The 22,191-nt window shown below is 43.8% G+C and overlaps 1 protein-coding gene across 1 annotated transcript in view; it reads left to right on the forward strand.

The window, feature by feature from the left end:
- Positions 1-21,567: 21,567 nt before the first annotated feature.
- The window catches only part of ITGAL (integrin subunit alpha L), a 48,373-nt gene continuing 47,749 nt past the window's right edge, over positions 21,568-22,191 (forward strand). The window contains exon 1 of the mRNA XM_055561510.1: positions 21,568-21,699. Within this exon, the coding sequence (XP_055417485.1) occupies positions 21,645-21,699 (55 nt within the window). The 5' untranslated portion in view covers positions 21,568-21,644. The remainder of the gene's footprint in view (positions 21,700-22,191) is intronic.

Raw genomic sequence — 22,191 nt, forward strand, 5'->3', positions numbered from 1 at the left:
TTTCCCCTTTTCCTCTGATGCCACCCAGAATGTAACAGATTAGCTTTCCTGGAATGTTTCCCAAACAAGTACTACTGGGGGAATCATCCATCTTACGTGTGCCCATGTACATTCCCGAGTACAGTCCTGACTGCAGTAGAAATGGTGAGTTATAAAGGGACAAACAACAACCAAGATGTCCCTTCTGTGTGTCACCATGCCAGTATATGTGACAGCAAAAGAGGTGGTGGAGGGTTGGCCAGCGAGGAAAAAGTGATTTTTCTCCTCAAGCTACTAGGGCCAATCCTTCCAGTTCATTTCCACAGATTACACAGAAAGTAATATCTAAGGAATTGAGATAAAGGCCATCAGAGAGTCTCCTCCGGCCCATTAAGAGCAAGCGCTACCAAAGGAAGAAGCCCATTGTATTTCCAATCTGACCAGATCCTGTAACCTGATCTGTGTCCTCAAAAACCACGTGGTCACCAGCAGAGCTTCTATCCACAAAGATGGGAGACACAGCCATGACAAAGACTCACTTTCAGGTTGCTGGCCCCTGAGGCAGGTAGCCAAGGGAGTAACCTCTAGCCTGAGAGGCATTCCTGGGGCTAGAGTTCTGCCTAGTTCCCGAACATGCTGCTGGAGCTAGAGTTACCTGCTCCTAGTAACTTTCTCGGAAAAGGCAATGGCAACAAACTCCAGTACTCTTGCCTGGAAAATCCCATGGACGGAAGAGCCTGGTAGGGTGCAGTCCACGGGGTCGCTAAGAGTCGGACATGACTCAGCAACTTCACTTTCACTTTTCACTGTCATGCATTGGAGAAGGAAATGGCAACCTACTCCAGTGTTCTTGCCTGGAGAAACCCAGGGACAGCGGAGCCTGGTGGGCTGCCGTCTCTGGCGTTGCACAGATTCGGACACGACTGAAGGGACTTAGTAGCAGCAGCAGCAGCAGCAGCAGCAGTAACTTTCTAGCAAAGCTTGCCTAGTCTAGCAAGGCTAAGCGCTTCCGTTAGTTCAGTTCAGTCACTCAGTCGTGTCTGACTCTTTGTGACCCCATGAATTGCAGCACACCAAGCCTCCCTGTCCATTACCATCTCCCAGAGTTCACTCAAACTCACCTCCATTGAGTCGGTGATGCCATCCAGCCATCTCATCCTCTGTCGTCCCCTTCTCCTCCTGCCCCCAATCCCTCCCAGCATCAGGGTCTTTTCCAATGAGTCAATTCTTCGCATGAGGTGGCCAAAGAACTGGAGTTTCAGCTTTAGTATAATTCCTTCCAAAGAACACCCAGAACTGAACTCCTTTAGAATAGACTGGTTGGATCTCCTTGCAGTCCAAGGGACTCTCAAGAGTCTTCTCCAGCACCACAGTTCAAAAGCATCAATTCTTCGGCGCTCAGCTTTCTTCACAGTCCAACTCTCACATCCATACACGACTACTGGAAAAACCATACCCTTGACTAGACGGACCTTTGTTGGCAAAGTAATGTCTCTGCTTTTCAATATGCTATCTGGATTGGTCATAACTTTCCTTCCAAGGAGTAAGCGTCTTTTAATTTCATGGCTGCAGTCGCCATCTGCAGTGATTTTGGAGCCCCCCAAAATTAAGTCTGACACTGTTTCCACTGTTTCCCCATCTATTTCCCTTGAAGTGATGGGACCGGATGCCATGATCTTCGTTTTCTGAATGTTGAGCTTTAAGCCAACTTTTTCACTCTCCTCTTTCACTTTCATCAAGAGGCTTTTTAGTTCCTCTTCACTTTCTTCCATAAGGGTGGTGTCATCTGCATATCTGAGGTTATTGACATTTCTCCCGGCAATCTTGATTCCAGATTGTGCTTCTTCCAGCCCAGCTTTTCTCATGATGTACTCTGCATATAAGTGAAATAAACAGGGTGACAATATACAGCCTTGACGTACTCCTTTTCCTATTTGGAACCAGTCTGTTGTTCCATGTCCAGTTCTAACTGTTGCTACCTGACCTGCATATAGGTTTCTCAAGAGGCAGGTCAGGTGGTCTGGTATTCCCATCTCTTTCAGAATTTTCCACAGTTTATTGTGATCCACACAATCAAAGGCTTTGGCATAGTCAATAAAACAGAAGTAGATGTTTTTCTGGAACTCTCTTGCTTTTTCCGTGATCCAGAGGAAGTCAGCAATTTGATCTCTGGTGCTCTGCCTTTTCTAAAACCAGCTTGAACACCTAGAAGTTCACAGTTCACATATTGCTGAAGCCTGGCTTGGAGAATTTTGAGCATTACTTTACTAGCATGTGAGATGAGTGCAATCGTGCAGTAGTTTGAGCATTCTTTGGCATCGTCTTTCTTTGGGATTGGAATGAAAACTGACCTTTTCCAGTCCTGTGGCCACTGCTGAGTTTTCCAAATTTGCTGGCATATTGAGTGCAGCATTTTCACAGCATCATCTTTCAGGATTTGAAATAGCTCAACTGGAATTCTATCACCTCCACTAGCTTTGTTCGTAGTGATGCTTTCTAAGGCCCACTTGACTTCACATTCCAGGATGTCTGGCTCTAGGTCAGTGATCACACCATTGTGATTATCTGGGTCATGAAGATCTTTTTTGTACAGTTCTTCTGTGTATTCTTGCCACCTCTTCTTAATATTTTCTGCTTCTGTTAGGTCCATACCATTCTGTCCTTTATCGAGCCCATCTTTGTGTGAAATATTCCCTTGGTATCTCTAATTTTCTTGAAGAGATCTCTAGTCTTTCCCAATCTGTTGTTTTCCTCTATTCTTTGCATTGATCACTGAGGAAGGCTTTCTTATCTCTTCTTGCTATTCTTTGGAACTCTGCATTCAGATGCTTATATCTTTTCTTTTCTCCTTTGTTTTTCACTTCTCTTCTTTTCACAGCTATTTGTAAGGCCTCCCCAGACAGCCATTTTGCTTTTTTGCATTTCTTTTCCATGGGGATGGTCTTGATCCCTGTCTCCTGTACAATGTCACAAACCTCCATCCATAGTTCATCAGGCACTCTATCTATCAGATCTAGTCCCTTAAATCTATTTCTCACTTCCACTGTATAATCATAAGGGATTTGATTTTGGTCATACCTGAATGGTCTAGTGGTTTTCCCTACTTTCTTCAATTTTAGTCTGAATTTGGCAATAAGGAGTTCATGATCTGAGCCACAGTCAGCTCCTGGTCTTGTTTTTGCTGACTGTATAGAGCTTCTCCATCTTTGGCTCCAAAGAATATAATCCATCTGCTTTCGGTGTTGACCATCTGGTGATGTCCATGTATAGCGTCTTCTCTTGTGTTGTTGGAAGAGGGTGTTTGCTATGACCAGTGCCTTCTCTTGGCAAAACTCTATTAGTCTTTGCCCTGCTTCATTCCATATTCCAAGGCCAAATTTGCCTGTTACTCCAGGTGTTTCTTGACTTCCTACTTTTGCATTCCAGTCCCCTATAATGAAAAGGACATCTGTTTGGGGTGTTAGTTCTAAAAGGTCTTGTAGGTCTTCATAGAACCATTCAACTTCAGCTCCTTCAGCGTTACTGGTTGGGGCATAGACTTGGATTACTGTGATATTGAATGGTTTGTCTTGGAAATGAACAGAGATCATTCTGCTGTTTTTGAGATTGCATCCAAGTACTGCATTTCGGACTCTTTTATTGACCATGATGGCTACTCCATTTTTTTCTAAGGGATTCCTGCCCGCAGTAGTAGATATAATGGTCATCTGAGTTAAGTTCAGTCCATTTTAGTTCGGTGATTCCTAGAATGTTGACATTCACTCTTGCCATCTCCTGTTTGACCACTTCCAATTTGCCTTGATTCATGGACCTAACATTCCAGGTTCCTATGCAATATTGGTCTTTACAGCACCGGACCTTGCTTCTATCACCAGTCACATCCACAACTGGGTATTGTTTTTGCTTTGGCTCCATCCCTTCAGTCTTTCTGGAGATATTTCTCCACTGATCTCCAACAGCATATTGGGCACCTACCAACCTCTTTCAGTATCCTATCATTTTGCCTTTCATACTGTTCATGGGGTCCTCAAGGCAAGAATACTGAAGTGGTTTGCCATTCCTTTCTCAGACCTAACAGCACTTCCATACATGGGGTCTGAGTAAAAGTACATAGTAACAGCATGGATCACAATTCCCTTGAAAGTCTATGATATGACAAATTAGGTTAGTAGTTCTAATTCCCCATGCAATTGTGAAATGGTCAGAGACCAGGAAAAGATGACCAAGAAAGGAAAGTTCAGTCCCCACACTTTGCCCATCTCTGGCCGCTCCCCTAGCAGGGACCTTGAGTGTCTTTTGGCCTTGACAGGTCGGTATAAACCCCCGACAAGACTCCCTTTTTGGGGACTGCCTTCAGTCATTGCAAGGCAACATGAAACCACAGAGCAGGGCTCATCACTTGCATCGCGCAGGGCATGTCATTCATTTACATAAGCACACCATAGAGTTAGTAAAGTAAAGCAGAAAATGTGCATACTGAGAAAGCAGAGAGGCTAGAGCTCTGAGTGTTCTTACCTTGTCCTGAAGATACCAGACAAGCTCCCAAGATGATAGCTTGCGGTGAATAGTGTTGGATTTGTGATCTCCGAAGAAGAAGATTAAATTTCAGGATCAGGGACCACTTGATCACTCAAGAGCTTTTGTATAGCAGGGTTTTGTTAAAGTATAAAAAGGGACAGAAAAAGCTTCTGACATAGACATCAGACGGGGGACGGAGAGTGTCCCCCTCGCTAGTGTTAGCAAGGGAGTTATATACTTTTTTAATAAAGAAGCGAGAGGCAAAGGAGAAAAGGAAAGATATACCCATTAGAATGCAGAATTAAAGAATAGTAAGGAGAGATAAGAAAGCCTTCCTCAGTGATCAATGCAAAGAAATAGAGGAAAGCAATAAAATGGGAAAGACAAGAGATCTCTTCAAGAAAATTAGGGGGAACATTTCGTGAAAAGATGGGCACAACAAAGGACAGAAATGATATGGACCTAACAGAAGCAGAAGATATTAAGAAAGTGAAGTCGCTCAGTCGTGCCTGACTCTTTGCGATCCCATGGACTGTAGTCTACCAGGCTTCTCTGTCCATGGGATTTTCCAGGCAAGAGTACTGGAGTGGGGTGCCATTTCCTTCTCCAGGGGATCTTCCTGACCCAGGGGTCGAACCCAGGTCTCCTGCATTGCAGGCAGACGCTTTACCCTCTGAGCCACCAGGGAAGATATTAAGAGGTGGCAATAATACACAGAGAACTATGCAAAAAAGATCTCATGACCCAGATAATCATGATGGTGTGATAACTCACCTAGAGCCAAACATCCTGGAATGGGAAGTCAAGTGGGCCTTAGAAAGCATCACTAAGAACAAAGCTGGTAAAGATGATGGAATTCCAAATGAGCTATTTCAAATCCTAAAAGATGATGCTGTGAAAGTGTTGCACTCAATTTGCCAGCAAATTTGGAAAACTCAGCAGTGGCCACAGGACTGGAAAAGGTCAGTTTTCATTCTGATCCCAAAGAAAGGCAATGTCAAAGAATGCTCAAACTACTGCACAATTGCACTCATCTCACATGCTAGCAAAGTAATGCTCAAAATTCTCCAAGCCAGGCTTCAACAGTATGTGAACTGTGAACTTCCAGATGTTCAAGCTGGATTTAGAAAAGGCAGAGGAGCCAGAGATCAAGTTTCCAACATCTGTTGGATCATAGAAAAAGCAAGAGAGTTCCAGAAAAACATCTACTTCTGTTTTATTGACTATGCCAACGCCTTTGACTGTGAGTCACAACAAACTATGGAAAATTCTTAAAGGAAAGGGAATACCAGACGCACTGACCTGACTCCTGAGAAATCTGTATGCAGGCCAGGAAGCAACAGTTAGGACCTGACATGGAACAATAGACTGGTTCCAAATTGGGAAAGGAGTACATCAAGGTTGTATATTATCACCCTGTTTATTTAACTTATATGCAGAGTACATCATGAGAAATGTTGGGCTGGATGAAGCACAAGCTGGAGTCAAGATTGCCAGGAGAAATGTCAATAACCTCAGATATGGAGATGACACCACCCTTATGGCAGAAAGTGAAGAGGAACTAAAGAGCCTCTTGATGAAAGTGAAAGATGAGAGTGAAAAAGTTGGCTTAAACTCAACATTCAAAAAACAAAGATCATGGCATCTGGTCCCATTACTTCATGGCAAATAGATGGGGAAACAATAGAAACAATGACAGACTTTATTTTCTGGGGCTCCAAAATCACTCAGATGGTGACTGCAGCCATGAAATTAAAAGACGCTCTTTGGAAGAAAAGCTATGACCAACCTAGATAGCATATTGAAAAGCAGAGACATTACTTTGCCAACAAAGGTCTGTCTAGTCAAAGCTATGGTTTTTCCAGTAGTCATGTATGGATGTGAGAGTTGGACTATAAAGAAAGCTGAGCGCTGAAGAATTGATGCTTTTGAACTGTGGTGTAGAGAAAACTCTTGAGAATCCCTTGGACCACAAGGAGATCCAACCAGTCCATCCTAAAGAAAATCAGTCCTGAATAATCATTGGAAGTACTGATGCTGAAGCTGAAACTCCAATACTTTTGCCACCTGATGCAAAGAACTGACTCATTGGAAAAGACCCTGATGCTGGGAAAGATTGAAGGCAGGAGGAGAAGGGGATGACAGAGGATGAAATGGTTGGATGGCATTACTGACTCGATGGACATGAGTTTGAGCAAGCTCCAGGATTTGGTGATGGGCAGGGAGGCCTGTCATGCTGTAGTCCATGGGGTTGCAAAGAGTCAAACATGACTGAGGAACTGAACTGAACTGAACTGACAATAAATCAAAAGAATGTCTCAAGATTGTAAATTTACATTTTAAGATAACAGGTTTAGCCAGAAGGTTTTCCAAGAAGGAAAAACTGTCCTCAAGCAGGATACACTGTTGTTATATAATCCTTAGTACAGGGTTTCAAGAGAATTGTTTGTTGTGTAATCATCAGTTCCCAGCTTAAAGAAAAAAACGTTTTATGTGACTAAGATTAAGGAATGTGGAGAAAAACAGATGTTTGTTCTTTCTTCTTTCTTGAGAATTCCAGACCGCTATCTCCATTTTGAGAACCCCAGACCCCTTTCTCCTCCCTGGGGACCCCAGACTTCTTATCAACCTGCCTAGGAATTGACTCTCTCAAAGGAATGGCAACCCAATCCAGTATTCTTGCCTGGAGAATCCCATGGATAGAGAAGTCTGACAGGTTGTAGTCCATTGGGTTGCAAAGAGCCAGACATGACTGAAGTGACTGAGTAGACAGGAATGCAGGTACAAGCATTTCCCCAGGGCAGAACCAAGTCTAAAGCATGGGAGATTTTCCTGACATTCCAGTGGTTGGGACACTGCACTTCCAGTGCAAAGGGCACAGGTTCAGTCCTGGTTGGGAAATGGAGATCCCACATGCCATGCAGGAAAAAAAAAAGCTTAAAGAATAGAAGTTGCAGGAAGGCACATTGGCATGTAAGACAAGAAAGCATTTTCCTACAGGTAGCAGTGCTGGAGACACAGTGAATCTCCTTGAGAAGTCGTGTGTGTCCCATCTCCCGAGGTGTGTGAGTGGCCCCTGGCTGAAGATTTGGTCCAAGTTAAAATACAGCAGATTTATGTGAAGTGAGAGAAGGTTGGATTAGGTGATTCAGGAGTTCTTTCAAATCAGAAATTTTCTTATTACACTTCTAGCAGAACGTGTCATAAAAGATGGCATGGAGAAGCTGGCATGAAGCCTTCGAGATAACCTTGGGAAGATTCTGACACATGGTGATGGGGAATGTACATTTCAGGCAAAAGGGGTGGGCCAATGAGAGACGGAGGAAGAAAGAGTAGGACATGAAGCTAAAGAAGTTTCAGCCTAGTTATGTCGTAAGATTGAAATGTACCCCAAATAACAAAGAACTTTTGGCATTTCTGCCTCACCCTAGCCTCACAACTTCTATTTGAGTACTACTGCCCCTTCCAGGGGGGTTGAGGATGAAACAGCCAGATGCAGATTTACAGGCTGGTTTATATTTCGAATGTGGCCCTGTCCCCTTGGCCTCAGCTGATTACTGTAGAGTAGACATTGGCGCTGTAGCTGGCCCAGTCAGGTTCTCCCTTTTTAGATGGGGTGCCTGCTCCAACCATCTGGAAGACTCAGTTGTTTTGAGGTCCCCCTGAGGGCCCCATGGTGTTTTCATTTGGGATGAGGTTGTCAATAATGGGCAAACTTGGGACTTCCCTGGTGGTCCAGTGGCTAAGATTCTGCGCTCCCAAGGGTTCGATCCCTGGTCATGGAACTATAGCCCACAAGCTACAGCTAAAAGTTTGCATGCCACAACTAAAGATCCTGCATGCCACAACTAGGACTGGGTCAGCCAAATAAATAAATATTTAAAAAATAATAAAGGGCAACCATTTTGGAGCTTTGTTGAAGAGGTAGAGAAAGGTGGTCTGCAGAGAGGAAGTGAAGGATGGGGGGAGATGGGGTGCCCGCTCCAGTCACCTGGAAGACTCAGTTGTTTTGAGGTCCCCCTGAGGGCTCTGTGATATCCTTTAAACAGATTTATTCTTTTAATTTTAGCCAGTTCAGATGGGCTCCTGGTACTTGCCACAGTGTGAGATTTGGCCAAGACCTTCTTTCATAGGGAGTCAACCAAAACTCTGAAGGGAATTATCCATAGTTCCTGAAGGAGTTTCAGGAATATTCATCTGGAGGAGGGGTGGCAGAGAGGGTGAGGACAGTCTGATAGGTGATGAGCCTGAAAGGAGGCCTCCCTGATCACTTAGATATCCCCCCAAACAGTTCATATGGTGCAAACACTTCTACAATAACCAGTCTTCCAGATTATGTTTTTCTGTTTGACCTGCTTTCTCTTTCTTCCTTTCTTCCCTCCCTCCCTCCTTTCTTTCTTTCTGGCAATAGAGCATGGCTTGTGGGACCGTAGTTCCCTGACCAGGGATCAAACCCTGACCCACAGCAGTGAAAGCACAGAGTCCTAACCACTGAACCACCAGGGAATTTTCCCTGACCTGTTTTCTAGATGGACTCAAGCCTTCTAATCAGAAGATGGGAAATGCTTTCTTTTTTCTCACAGAGGTAGAGAGATGGTAGGGAGTCACTTTCTTTGCTGTAACAAATCAAACAGTGTGATGTTACTGATATTCTCAGTACACATAAAGCAGGCCAGACTTGGGTTGTGACCACTTTGGAAGTTCAAGAATGACTGGCCATGCCCAGAGAACTTTCGAGATAACCCTACAGAAATTCTTTTCAAGAGAGAGTAGAGAAGTTTCCTGAAGGTGAGGGAGACTCATGAACTTGACCCAGGAATGAAGTTGCCAGAGTGGAGTTGAGGTCTTTCCTATATACGGTAGCTACTATCTAAGTATATATATCTGGCTCAGCCCCCTGAGCATAACTTAGGGTTCAAGACCAAGAGAAGTTGAGAAAGGAGAGTAAGTAAAACCTGAGACAACTGCTTCACCAGCTGAACACCCTGGAGCCCAAGCAGTGGAGCCTGGGGACACCTCTCAGTTCAGTTCAGTTCAGTCACTCAGTTGTGTCTGACTCTCTGCAACCCCATGAATCGCAGCATGCCAGGCCTCCCTGTCCATCACCAACTCCAGGAGTTCATTCAAACTCACGTCCATCAAGTCGGTGATGCCATCCAGCCATCTCATCCTCTGTCGTCCCCTTCTCCTCATGCCCCCCAATCCCTCCCAGCATCAGAGTCTTTTCCAATAAGTCAACTCTTTGCATGAGGTGGCCAAAGTACTGGAGTTTCAGCTTTAGCATCATTCCTTCCAAAGAACACCCAGGGCTGATCTCCTCTAGAATGGACTGGTTGGATCTCCTTGCAGTCCAAGGGACTCTCAAGAGTCTTCTCCCTCTACCATAATGTAGATTCAGAATAGAGAGAGAGAGAGATTTTCCCCTGACTCTATCACCCCCTGGAGTCAACTTTGGCATTTGAAGAACTTGGGGCTAGTTGCCTCAGGCCTAGGCTCTAGAAGCCGAGGTAGAAAGCCTGGAGCAGCTCACACACCAGGGACTGGCCTTCTGAAATAGCACAGAAGACTTGCAGGAAGCTGGAGACCTTGTACTAGCAGGCGAGGGTCAGAAAGCAACAGCATGGGAGGATAAAGATGAATATGATTCTATTTGAATTCACAGAGGTTGACTCCTGTCCTCTGAGCTACGTTCAGAAGAAGGAACCGAGGCCCAGAGAGGTAAAGAAATTGATCAGCACCACAGGGCAAGACAGTAGGGCTCCCAACTGAGTTCCAGATTGCCGGCCCTGAACTATGTTAGTTTTGGGCCACAAAAATCAATCCCCCCCTCCAAAAAAAATCAACGTTACATCTAGAGATTGGGAATGGAGCCACTTCAGTGAGGTCACTCAGGGACCACGGGGGTCCATGGATTGCAGGTGAATGTTCCGCTCAGCCCTCCCTCCAGGTAGAGGAAAAACCCAAGTTGAGTTTCTAGAACTTTAGAATGCATGGTCTACCTAGCCATGACATCATAAGGGCCTTGGAAGAGGGTGATAGACTTAGTAAACTCCTTTCCCCTGAGGCTCTGTCTCCTACTCTGGGGAGTTCTACCCTCTAACCTCCTGGCGGCTGGGAAGAAGAAGAAGGAACCTTGTGGTGACCCAGATACTTGTGTCAGAGTCATCCTGACAAGGGTGTCAAGACACCCAAGAGGAAGTAGTGGGCGGGGAGCCCGCGTCTGGGAAATAGCAGCTGATAGCAGCTGGTGGCATTTACACCAGCAGATCTGCTGTGAATCTAAAAAGAGAACTCTGCCCTGATTTGTCCTGGGTTTAGAGGCAGTTGGACCTGGTGGATGATGGGTGTGGCAGGGAGGCCTCAGCCCCTTCCTGTTGCCAGCTACATCAACCAGAGGCCCGCTGGTCCCTGCACACTGGAGTCTCCCTCCTGCCGCAACCTTGCTTAGTCAATATTTTATTCATTCAAGAGCCACAGGAAAGGGACTTCTTTTCTGGTCCAGTGGGTAACAGTCTGTTCTCCCAATGCAGGGAGCCTGGGTTTGATCCCTGGTCAGGGAACCATTATTAGATCCTGCATGCTGCAACTAAGACCCAGCATAACCAAATAAACAAGCTTTAAAAAAAAAAAAAAGAGCCACAGGAAAGAAAAGGCTCAGTGTGAGAGTCTGAGTGGACTGGGACATGAGAGGCCATTAGGAGTGGACGCCGCCTTCCAAGTTATTGCTGTGCCTGGCTCATGGAGCTCATATTTCTATCTGTCATGACACATATTTCTCTGCATGTTTGCACTGCCCTCTCCTCACTTATAACTGGCCAATCCTCTCTCTGTTCCCCAGCTCACATTCTGGCAGAAGCCAATGGATTGCTTACCTGCCATCAGTGTGTTGTTTCGTGTTATACAGCCATTAAGTAAATTTCTGGTTCTAGGAACTCGGCCTTCTTCTTTAAACTCCTTCAACCTCTTCCTTTAGGATGATACAGATTTTTGGTTCTTAAGAGCCTAGATCCTGGAAAGCAAAAGCCTCTTAACTATCCTTAGAGAAAAGGGTAGCCCTAAGCATTCATTCATTCAGTAAATACTTACCGATTCAATATTTATTCACTCTGCTCCAAGTAGTTTTAGGTACTGGGCACACAGTGAGGGCTTCCCAGGTGGCGCTAGTGGTAAAAAAAAAAAAAAAAAACCGGCCTCCCAATGCAGAAGACTCGAGGGAAGATCCCTTGGAAGAGGGCATGGCAACCCGCTCCACTATTCTTGCCTGGAGAGTCCCCCAAGGACAGAGGAGGCTGGCGGGCTACAGCCCATAAGGTTGCAAAGAGTCGGACATGACTGAGCGACTAAGCACAGCACAGGGAGGATGGACAATCAACTGGATGGCTAAGGAAATTAGGTAGTAGAAAGAAGTAGTTTGTTAGTGTTAAGGAACAAGAACCTCAAGGAGATGAGGGAAGGAGCCTGCAAGAGAACAAGCATCTGGAGGCAGAGGGTGATCAAAGAGCCAGGAGAGCAGAGAGGCTGAAAACGAGTGAGCTTGAGGGGGGCAAGCTCAAACAGATAATGACATATCTGATGGATTAAAGCTGCATGGGCAATGGTGAGAACTTTGACTGGTATTTTGAGTGAAATGAGAGGAAGTTGGAGGGTTTTGAGCAAGAGACTGATGTGATCTTTTATTTTTATTTATTTATTTTTGGCTGAGCACATGCCATGTGGGATCCCAGTTCCTCAACCAGGGATCAACCCATGTCCCCTGCATTGGAAGCCTGAAGTCTTAACCACTGGACTACCAGGGACGTCTCTGACATATTTTCAAAGGACACCTCTGGCTGTAGCAGAGGCAAAGTTGGAAGCAGGACAAGTTAGTTAGGGGACTGCCACAAAATCTAGGTACAAGGAGCTTCTGCATTGGTGAACAGGTGGAGGTGCTGGGAGAGGGTGATGCCTGGAGAGGACAAGGAAGCTCTTTCCTCACACCCTGCCCTGTTCATCTTTTCCTTCTGGCTGTTTCTGAATTATCACTTCAGTTTAGTCACTCAGTTGTGTCCGACTCTTTGTGACTCCAAGGATTGAAGCATGCCAGGCCTCCCTGTCCATCACCAAATCCTGGAGCTTGCTCAAACTCATGTCCATCGAGTCAGTGATGCCATCCAACCATTTCATCCTCTGTCATCCCCTTCTCCTCCTGCCTTCAATCTTTCCCAGCATCTTCGCATAAGGTGGCCAAAGTATTGGAGTTTCAGCTTCAGCATCAGTCCTTCCAATGAATATTCAGGACTGATTTTCTTTAGGATGGACTGGTTGGATCTCCTTGTGGTCCAAGGGACTCTCAAGAGTCTTCTCCAACACCACAGTTCAAAAGCATCAATTCTGCGGCGCTCAGCTTTCTTTATAGTCCAACTCTCACATCTGTACATGACTACTAGAAAAACCATAGCTTCGACTAGACAGACCTTTGTTGGCAAAGTAATGTCTCTTATTTTCAATATGCTGTCTAGGTTGGTCATAGCTTTTCTTTCAAGGAGCAAGCATAGTTTAATTTCATGGCTGCAGTCACCATCCACAAGTGATTTTGGAGCCCCCCAAAATAAAGTCTGTCATTGTTTCTATTGTTTCCCCATCTATTTCCCATGAAGTGATGGGACCAGATGCCATGATCTTTGTTTTTTGAATGTTGAGTTTAAGCCAACTTTTTCACTCTCCTCTTTCACTTTCATCAAGAAGCTCTTTAGTTCCTCTTCACTTTCTGCCATAAGGGTGGTGTCATCTGTGTATCTGAGGTTATTGACATTTCTCCTGGCAATCTTAATTCCAGCTTGTGCTTCCTCCAGCCCAGCATTTCTCATGATGTACTCTGCATATAAGTTAAATAAACAGGGTGATAATATACAGCCTTGACGTACTCCTTTCCCAATTTGGAACCAGTCTGTTGCTCCATGTCTGGTTCTAACTGTTGCTTCATGACCTGCATACAGATTTCTCAGGAAGCAGGTCAGGCAGTCTGGTATTCCTATCTGTTGAAGAATTTTCCACAGTTTGTTGTGATCTACACAGTCAAAGGCTTTGGTGTAATCAATAAAGCAGAAGTAGATGTTTTTCTGGAACTCTCTTGCTTTTTTGATGATCCAATGGATGTTGATCTCTGGTTCCTCTGCCTTTTCTAAATCCAGCCTGAACATCTGGTAGTTCATGGTTCACATACTATTGAAGCCTCGCTTGGAGAATTTTGAGCATTACTTTGCTAGCATGTGAGATGAGTGCAATTGTGTGATAGTTTGAGCATTCTTTGGCATTGCTCTTCTTTGGGATTGGAATGAAAACTGACCTTTTCCAGTCCTGTAGCCACTGCTGAGTTTTCCAAATTTGCTGGCATACTGAGTGCAGCACTTTCACAGCATTATCTTTTAGGATTTGAAATAGGTCAACTGAAATTCCATCACCTCCACTAGCTTTGTTTGTAGTGATGCTTCCTAAGGCCCACTTGACTTTGCATTCCAGGATGTCTGGCTCTAGGTGAGTGATCACACCATCATGGTTATCTGGGTCATGAAGATCTTTTTTTGTATAATTGTTCTGTGTATTCTTGCCACTTCTTCTTAATATCTTCTGCTTCTGTTAGGTCCATACCATTTCTGTCCTTTGTTGTGCCAATCTTTGCATGAAATGTTCTCTTGGTATCTCTAATTTTCTTGAAGAGATCTCTCATCTTTCCCATTCTATTGTTTTCCTCTATTTCTTTGCACTGATCACTGAGGAAGGCTTTCTTACCATTCTTTGCTATTCTTTGGAGCTCTGCATTCAAATGGGTTTATCTTTCCTTTTCTCCTTTGCCTTTCACTTCTCTTCTTTTCTCAGCTATTTGAAAGGCCTCCTCAGATGACAGTTTTGCCTTTTTGCATTTCTTTTTTAACAAATAAATACTTTAAAAACACCTAGACATTACAACAGAGAAGGCAATGGCACCCCACTCCAGTACTTTTGCCTGGAAAATCCCATGGATGGAGGAGCCTGGTAGGCTGCAGTCCATGGGGTCGCTAAGAGTCAGACATGACTGAGCGACTTCACTTTCACTTTTTACTTTTCATGCATTGGAGAAGGAAATGGCAACCCACTCCAGTGTTCTTGCCTGGAGAATCCCAGGGACGTGGGAGCCTGGTGGGCTGCCGTCTATGAGGTCACAGAGAGTCAGACATGACTGAAGTGACTTAGCAGACATTACAATGGAAACAATGTTGCCCACCATTCCTGTTCTACAGGATTAAGTTGTAAACCACAGCAGTTGCCCACTGACAGTGCAGGGAATTCCAGAAGAAAAATAGGTGGAGCTTTCTGTGTTTGGGATGTAGATAATTAAGATGCATGTCTAAGGAAGAATGTCAATGATCCCAGATGCTTGCATCTTCTTATATGTAGAAAAGTAGTAAAATCATTAATTTAAGATCTCTGGCTTTGTGATTAGATTAGTAATCTTTTACCAAGATGTATGGGCTTCCCAGGTGGTGCTGGTCGTAAAGAATACACCTGCCAATGCAGGAGACTAAGAGAATGGAGTTCGATCCCTGGATCTGGAAGATCCCTTGGAGTAGGAAATGGCAACCCACTTCAGTATTCTTGCCTGGAAGATTCCATGGACAGAGAAGCCTGGGAGGCTACAGTCCATGGAGTGGCAAAGAGTTGGACACAGCTGAGCAACTGGGCACACACACACCTAGATGTATGCTTGACGACATGTATTTCCCAGCCCCAAAGTCATATGTATCCTGGCTCCTCACTTCCCACTTGAGAGCAGTTCCTCAGAGCTATCTGAGAGGCCAGCTCCTGGGTATAACATTCAATAAGGTCTCAGATAAAACTGAAATTTGATGCTTTTATGGTGTGCATTTCTTTTTTTGGGGGGGGGGGAGGGTGCTTCCCTTATGGCTCAGCTGGTAAAGAATCTGCCTACAATGCGGGAGACCTGGGTTTGATCCCTGGGTTAGGAAGATTCCCTGGAGAAGGGAAATGCTACCCACTCCAGTATTCTGGCCTTGAGAACTCCATGGACTATATAGTCCATGGTGTTGCAAAGAATCGGACACGACTGAGAGACTTTCACTTTTCTTTTTTTTTCAGTTGACAAGACCATCAAGAAAAAAAACGGTGAGATATTGACAAGTAAAGAAAAGGAGAATTGGTAGAATTGCCATAATTCCTCTGAAAGACAATTTATTATTATGTATTGTTTTTAAAGATATATATGCCTTATGACTTTAATTCTTATGGATATATCATAAAGAAATTTATAAAGAATAAAGAATGAGACATATACCAGGATTTTTATTGAAACATTGCAACTTAATATCTATCAGAAAAGGAAGACTTAAAAAAAAAGAAAAGGAAGACTACATGTGAGCATATTCAAATAACGGAATATTACATAGCTGTCAAAATGAATAAACCAGAGCTATACATATCTGGGCTTTCCAGGTGATGCTAGTGGTAAAGAACCCACCTGCTAATACAGGAGACATGAGATGTGGGTTCGATCCCTGGGTTGGGAAGATCTGCTGGAGGAGGGCCATAGCAACCCACTCCAGTATTCTTGCCTAGAGAATCCCATAGACAGAGGAGTCTGGCAAGCTACAGTCCATAGGGTCACAAAGAGTTGGACATGATTGAAGTGACTTAGCACACACACATGCATTCATATCTACTTTGATTGGGCTCACATACACTGAGTTAACAAAGCAAAGTACAGAACATTTTATACAGTTTGGAAATTATTTTATGTCAATTAAAAATCATAAATATCACAAAATGTATATTGTGATATTTATACATACTAAAATATAAAAGCATCACTACCTTCAAACAATTGTAAGTATTGCCTTGAGGAGAGGGCATCAGGGAGGATTACAGTATTATTTGTACTGATACACTTACCAAAAATTATAGAATAATCTGATGCAAAAAAAAAAAAAATTCTGGGCACAAAATGATGATGACTTGAACCATGGAATGATCAATGATGAAGGTACAAAAGAACATAATATAGGGAATTCCCTGGTAGTTAAGTGGTTAAGACTCCACACTTCCAGTGTAAGGGCATGGGTTTGATCCCTGGTTGGGGAAGATCCCACATGCTGCAAGGTGTGGCCAAAAAAAAAAAAAGCATGATACAAAGTCGTGTTTGCTTTCTTGAGTGGAGCAAGAGAATATTTTCTCATCATTTTCAGATGAACCTACAGAAAAGTAAGACAATGAAAATCATTTTACCCTAGAGAGGGCACAGAGACTTGAGGCATCCAAGACACTGATTCAGTCTTAGTTTCATGGATTTTGTGTAACCTGGAACTTCCCAATCTGAGATCTCACTTGTCACGCCTCTGTGAGGTGATAAGTTTGAGCTCATTTCCATGGTCCTGTATGAAACAATTCTTAAATGGAACTACCATGCCATCCTGGAGACAGCTGCATCTGTTGAGTCCAACCTATCCATGGCCATCTTTGCCCTGGGCTTGACCTCAGGTCCCATCAGCCATCACCATGACAACAGGATCTATTTCACACTGTTCATGTGATGCAGCCAAGATGACATAACACAGAAACCAGCTGCTGAAGTGGCTTCCTTAGAAGGAGGTGCATGTATGACCAACATTATGTGAGTTTTATCCTTTTTTCTCTAGATACTTGGTCTGTTTGAACACTGAGGAGACATTTGTAGCTTCCTGAAGCTACAAAGTGCAAGTAAGCCCCCCACATTCTGGGAAGTCAGAGGCCCAGTGCAGGAGACAGCAAGTGATTCTTTTGGGGTTTTTGTTTTTTTTTTTTCAAACTGAAAACCAGAACGTGATAAATATACAAAAGAGTATACCCACCTGCTGAAACATACACATAAACTATAATTCAAAAAGTGGAGAGTTTGAGATTGTTTCCTGAATTCCTTGCATCCCAGGTGCTCTATTCATTGCTACTGATACACTTAAAGTTTCTATAAACTTAAGCCCTAACTCAAGCATCTAAAATTTGAAGCTGGTGTGAAGCAAGGATTCCCAACCTCTGAGATCTAAAATGCCTGATAATCTGAGGTGGCACTGATGTAGTAAAAATAGAAATAAAGTGCACAATAAATGTAATGCTCTTAAATCATTCTGAAACCATCACCATCCCCCCACCTGACTCCCTGTCCAAGGAAATGTTGTCTTCCATAAAACCAGTCTCTGGTGCCAAAAAGTTTGGAGACTGCTGGACTGTATAGGAAAACCTTCACACTGGACATGGCTCATTTGACTATTAATTCTGGGTTAGATGTTCCGTGGGCCTCCCTGGTGGCTCAGTGGTAAAGAGTCCACCTGCCAATGCAGGAGACATAGGTTCCATCCCTGAGTCGGGAAGATCCCCTGGAGGAGGGCATGGCAACCCACACCAGTATTCTTGCCTGGAGAACCCTACGGACAGAGGAGCCTGGTGAACTATAATTCATGGGGTTGCAAAGAGTCAGTCAGACATGACTGAGCAAGTAAACAACAACAACAGATGCTCCGTGGCGAGAGGAGAATTATAATTTTTCTAGACAGATAGAATCTGTATGCATTTAACTACTAGAATAATTTTTTGTCACGAAGAATGTACGACTCCAAATGGTTTTGTCGTTTTTTAGTTGCTAAATCATGTCCAACTCTTTGAGACCCTATGAACCATAGCACTTCAGGCTTCCCTGTCTTCTACTTTCTCCTAGAGTTTGCTTAAACTCATGTTCATTGAGTCAGTGATGCCCATGGTTATTCTAGAGATTTTATTCTGTTACTTTATATACTTCTCTGATGCTTGAATTTTAAAACGTGCATTCTTTTTGTAGTTAAAAAACGGAAGAATTTGGTTAGCTGTAAATTGGAACTGCTGTACAGAGAATTAACGAAATCAGTCTGACTTACCAGATTTTAACTGAATTTGAAAAAGACTACTTTACATCATCTCATTACCAAGAGCTAGCTTGTCACATTGCAACTGCTTGGCAGTAGATTACCGGTAATCTGCTTGCAAAAGCTTTCCCCAGGGGACTTCCCTGGTTATGACGGGGACTCCATGCTTCCAATACAGAGGGTGCAGGTTCGAACCCACTTACTGTGGTGCAGCCAAAAAAAAAAAAAATGCCTTCCTTAAGGCAATAATACTGGAAGTGATCTTACTGGTTGAGCAGGATCTCCTCACAACAGGAAGATAATCTGAAGTGTATCAGCAATCCCTTCCCATAAACAAGTACACTTCCTCTATTCTGTTGTGTTTTTAATATATATATATTTTTAAATTACCCAGGTTGGGGTTTCCCTAGTGGCTCAGTGGTAGGCTCAGCCACCTGCCAATGCAAGAGACATGGCTTTGATCCCCAATCTGGGAGGATGCTACATGCTTTGGAGGAACTCAGCCCGTGCACCACAACGGCTCTCTAGAGCTCACAAGCCACAACTGCTGAGCTTCGTGCCCTAGACCGTGTGCTCCGCAACAAGAGAAGCCGCTGTAATGAGAAGCCCAGGCACCACACCAGAGAGTAGCTCCCTCTCACCGCAACTAGAGAAAAGCCCTCACAGTGACGAAGACCCAGGGCAGCCAAAAAGAAATGAGTAAATAAAATTAAAGCTACCCAAGTTTTACATCTTTGTTGTTAAAAAAAAAAATGTTTTTTCCAGAAATATGTAATCTATATTCTGCCTAGGTAGCCACTGTTTGGAGTTTGGTTGTGTCCTTTCAGATTATTATATTTTCTACACACTCATGATTTCAACTTCCATTTTCCCCTCTTTCTTTTTTTTTTAAGATATAAATCACACACTGTTCATCAGTTTCTCAAATATTCACAAAGTTGTGCAACTATTACCTCTAATTTCAGAACATTTCTTCACTCTAACCACCAATCTATTTTCTGTCCCTAGAGATTTGCCTGTTCTGGAGATTTCACCTCAGTGCAATTATACAGTATCTGAACTTTTGTGCCCGACTTCTTTCACATAGCATGATTTTCAAGGCTTGTCCATGCTGAAGCATGTACTAATATTTCAACCTTCCAAAAATATTTTTTTTAAGCTCAACGATTTGTATTTATTTATACAAATTGGGTCTTAGCTCTGGCACAGGGGATCTTTTGTTGTTGTTGCAGCGCGTGGACTAGTTATGGCTTGCAGGCTCCAGAGCTTGCAGGCTCAGTAGAACTTAGTTGCTCTGAGGCCTGTGGGATCTTAGTCCCCAGACCAGGAATTGAACTCAGGTGCCTTGCATTGGCAAGGAGGATTCTTAATCATTGGACCTCAAGGGAAGTCCCTAATTTTTTTAAATTTATTTTTTCTCTTATTCACTTATTTTTCTTAGCCACACTGCATGACATATACGATCCTCATTCCCCGACCAGGGACCAAACCCAAGCCCCAAGTGGATGCACAGAATGTCAGCCACTGGACCACCAGGGAGGTACCAACTTCATTCTTTTAAAAAAAAAATTTCTTTTAACACCAAAAACACTTTGTATTGGCGTATAGACGATTAACAATGTTGTGATAGTTTTAGGTGAACAGCAAAGTGTCTCAGCCATACATACACATTTATCCATTCTCTAGCAAACGCCCTCCCATCCAGGCTGGCACGTAACATTGAGCAGGATTCCATGTGCTATACAACGGGTCTTTGTTGGTTACCCATTTCAAAGACAGCAGTGTGTTCTTGACCCTCCCGACGTCCTTAACTATCCCTTCCCCCTGGGGCAACCATGAGTTCGTTTTCTGAGTCTGTGAGTCTCTTTCTGTTTTGTAAATAAGTTTATTTGTGTCATTTCTTTTTAGATTCCACATGTAGGGGATGTCATATCACGCTTTTTTATGACTAATATTCCGTTGTATGAAGAGACCACGTTTTGCTTACTCTTTCATCAGTTGGTAGATGTTTGCATTGTTGCCAATTTTGGGTTAATATGAATAATGCTGATTTGAGCACTCTTGCATAAGTTTTTTTGCAAACACGTGTTTTCAGTTCTTTTGGATCTAGACTGAAACTGTGTTTAACTTTTCTGAGGAACTGTCCAACTGTTTTCCACGGTAGTTTAAATTCCCACTAGTAAAGTAAGAAGGGTTCCAATGTCTCCACATTCTCAAGAACCCTTACTTCTTTTCTTTCTTTCATTTTTAGTCTAGCCATCCTAGTGGGTGTGAAGTGGTATCTTTTAGTGTTGATTTGCATTTCTCTAATGACTAATAATGTTGAACATTTTCATGTGCTCAGTGGCCATTTTATATACTGTCTTTGGAGAAATGTCTGTTAAAATTCTTTGTCCACTTGAAAAACTGGGTTGTCTTTTTATCATTGAGCTACAAGAGTTCTTCATATATTCTGTTTTGTTTTTCCCTTTTTTGGCCACACCTCACAGCATGTGGGATCTTAGTCCCCAGAACAAGAATTAAATCCACTCCCCCTGCAGTAGAAGCTTGGAATCCTAGCCACTGAACTGCCTGGGAAGTCTCACCAGAGTTCTTTATATATTCTGGATACAAGTCCTGTACCAGATGATTTACAAATCATATATCTCCCATTCTGTGGAAATGAGTGTTTTGTTGTTATTTTTTAGACTCAAAATGATTAAATACACTGTTCTGTAACTTGCTTTTTTTTTTTTTCTTCAACAGTGATTGAGTATATCACGGGCATCTTTCAATGTCAAGGGAAAGCTACCTCATCCTTTTTCCCCCGCCCCATCTTATTTTTTCTTTCCTTTTTCTTTTTTTGTGGCTACATGCATTCCATGACAGTTGTACCACAGTTCATCTGACCAGTCTTCCCCTGAGCTTTAACGAATCTTAAGTTCTCGTGTTGGTGAAGGACTGAGACACCGCAGCTGTTGGGCAGCACGACCGTGCTGTCTTCCCCAGGATAATATAAAAATACAAGAGGCACAGGAAATGTCTAACCTGCTAACACTTCCTCTCAAACCCACAGTTTCACAACCTGCCTAGGCACAACCCTCTCCCCCGGATTCTGTCACCAGCCTGGCGCCTCTGTGAGAAAGTTCCACTGCAAGACGCCCTGGGACTTTATCATTTCCCTCTTTCAACCAGTCCTGTCGCCAGTAAATCCCAAGAGCCCTCTGAGACTATACCTGGGCTGGCTCCCTCCAGCTGGCTTGAAGGATGAATTCCTGCATCATCGTGCTGAGGTTGCTGCTGTCTGGACCTTTTGTCTTTGGTAGGCAAGGGAGATGGGGAGGGGAAGCGACATGCCTCTGTGCTGAGGGAAACAGCAGGACTTTGTAGAACGGAGTACACGAGCAGCTGATTTAAAGGTGGCATGAGCCGTAGGTAATGCGGGGCCCCAGGGAATCCTGGAGAGAGGGGAAGAAAAATGAAGTCAGACAAACAAACAAACTACAGGCAGGATCTGAAGGTCTTTTCAGGCAAAAGACGGAAAAAAGGTCACAGCAGTGAGAGGTGGAGGAGGGGCCCTTAGAAAGGGGATGTGCCTGCGTGCTAAATCGCTTCAATTGTGTCCAACTTTGTGCAAACCTTGGAGAAGGAAATGGCAACCCACTTCAGTGTTCTTGCCTGGAGAATCCCAGGGACAGGGAGCCTGGTGGGCTGCCGTCTATGGGGTCGCGCAGAGTCGGACACGACTGAAGCGACTTAGCAGCAGCAGCATGGACTGTAACCCGCCAGGCTCCTCTGTCCATGGTATTCTCCA

Source organism: Bubalus kerabau, chromosome 23 (assembly GCF_029407905.1).
Source record: "Bubalus kerabau isolate K-KA32 ecotype Philippines breed swamp buffalo chromosome 23, PCC_UOA_SB_1v2, whole genome shotgun sequence".
Taxonomy (NCBI): Eukaryota; Metazoa; Chordata; class Mammalia; order Artiodactyla; family Bovidae; genus Bubalus; species Bubalus kerabau.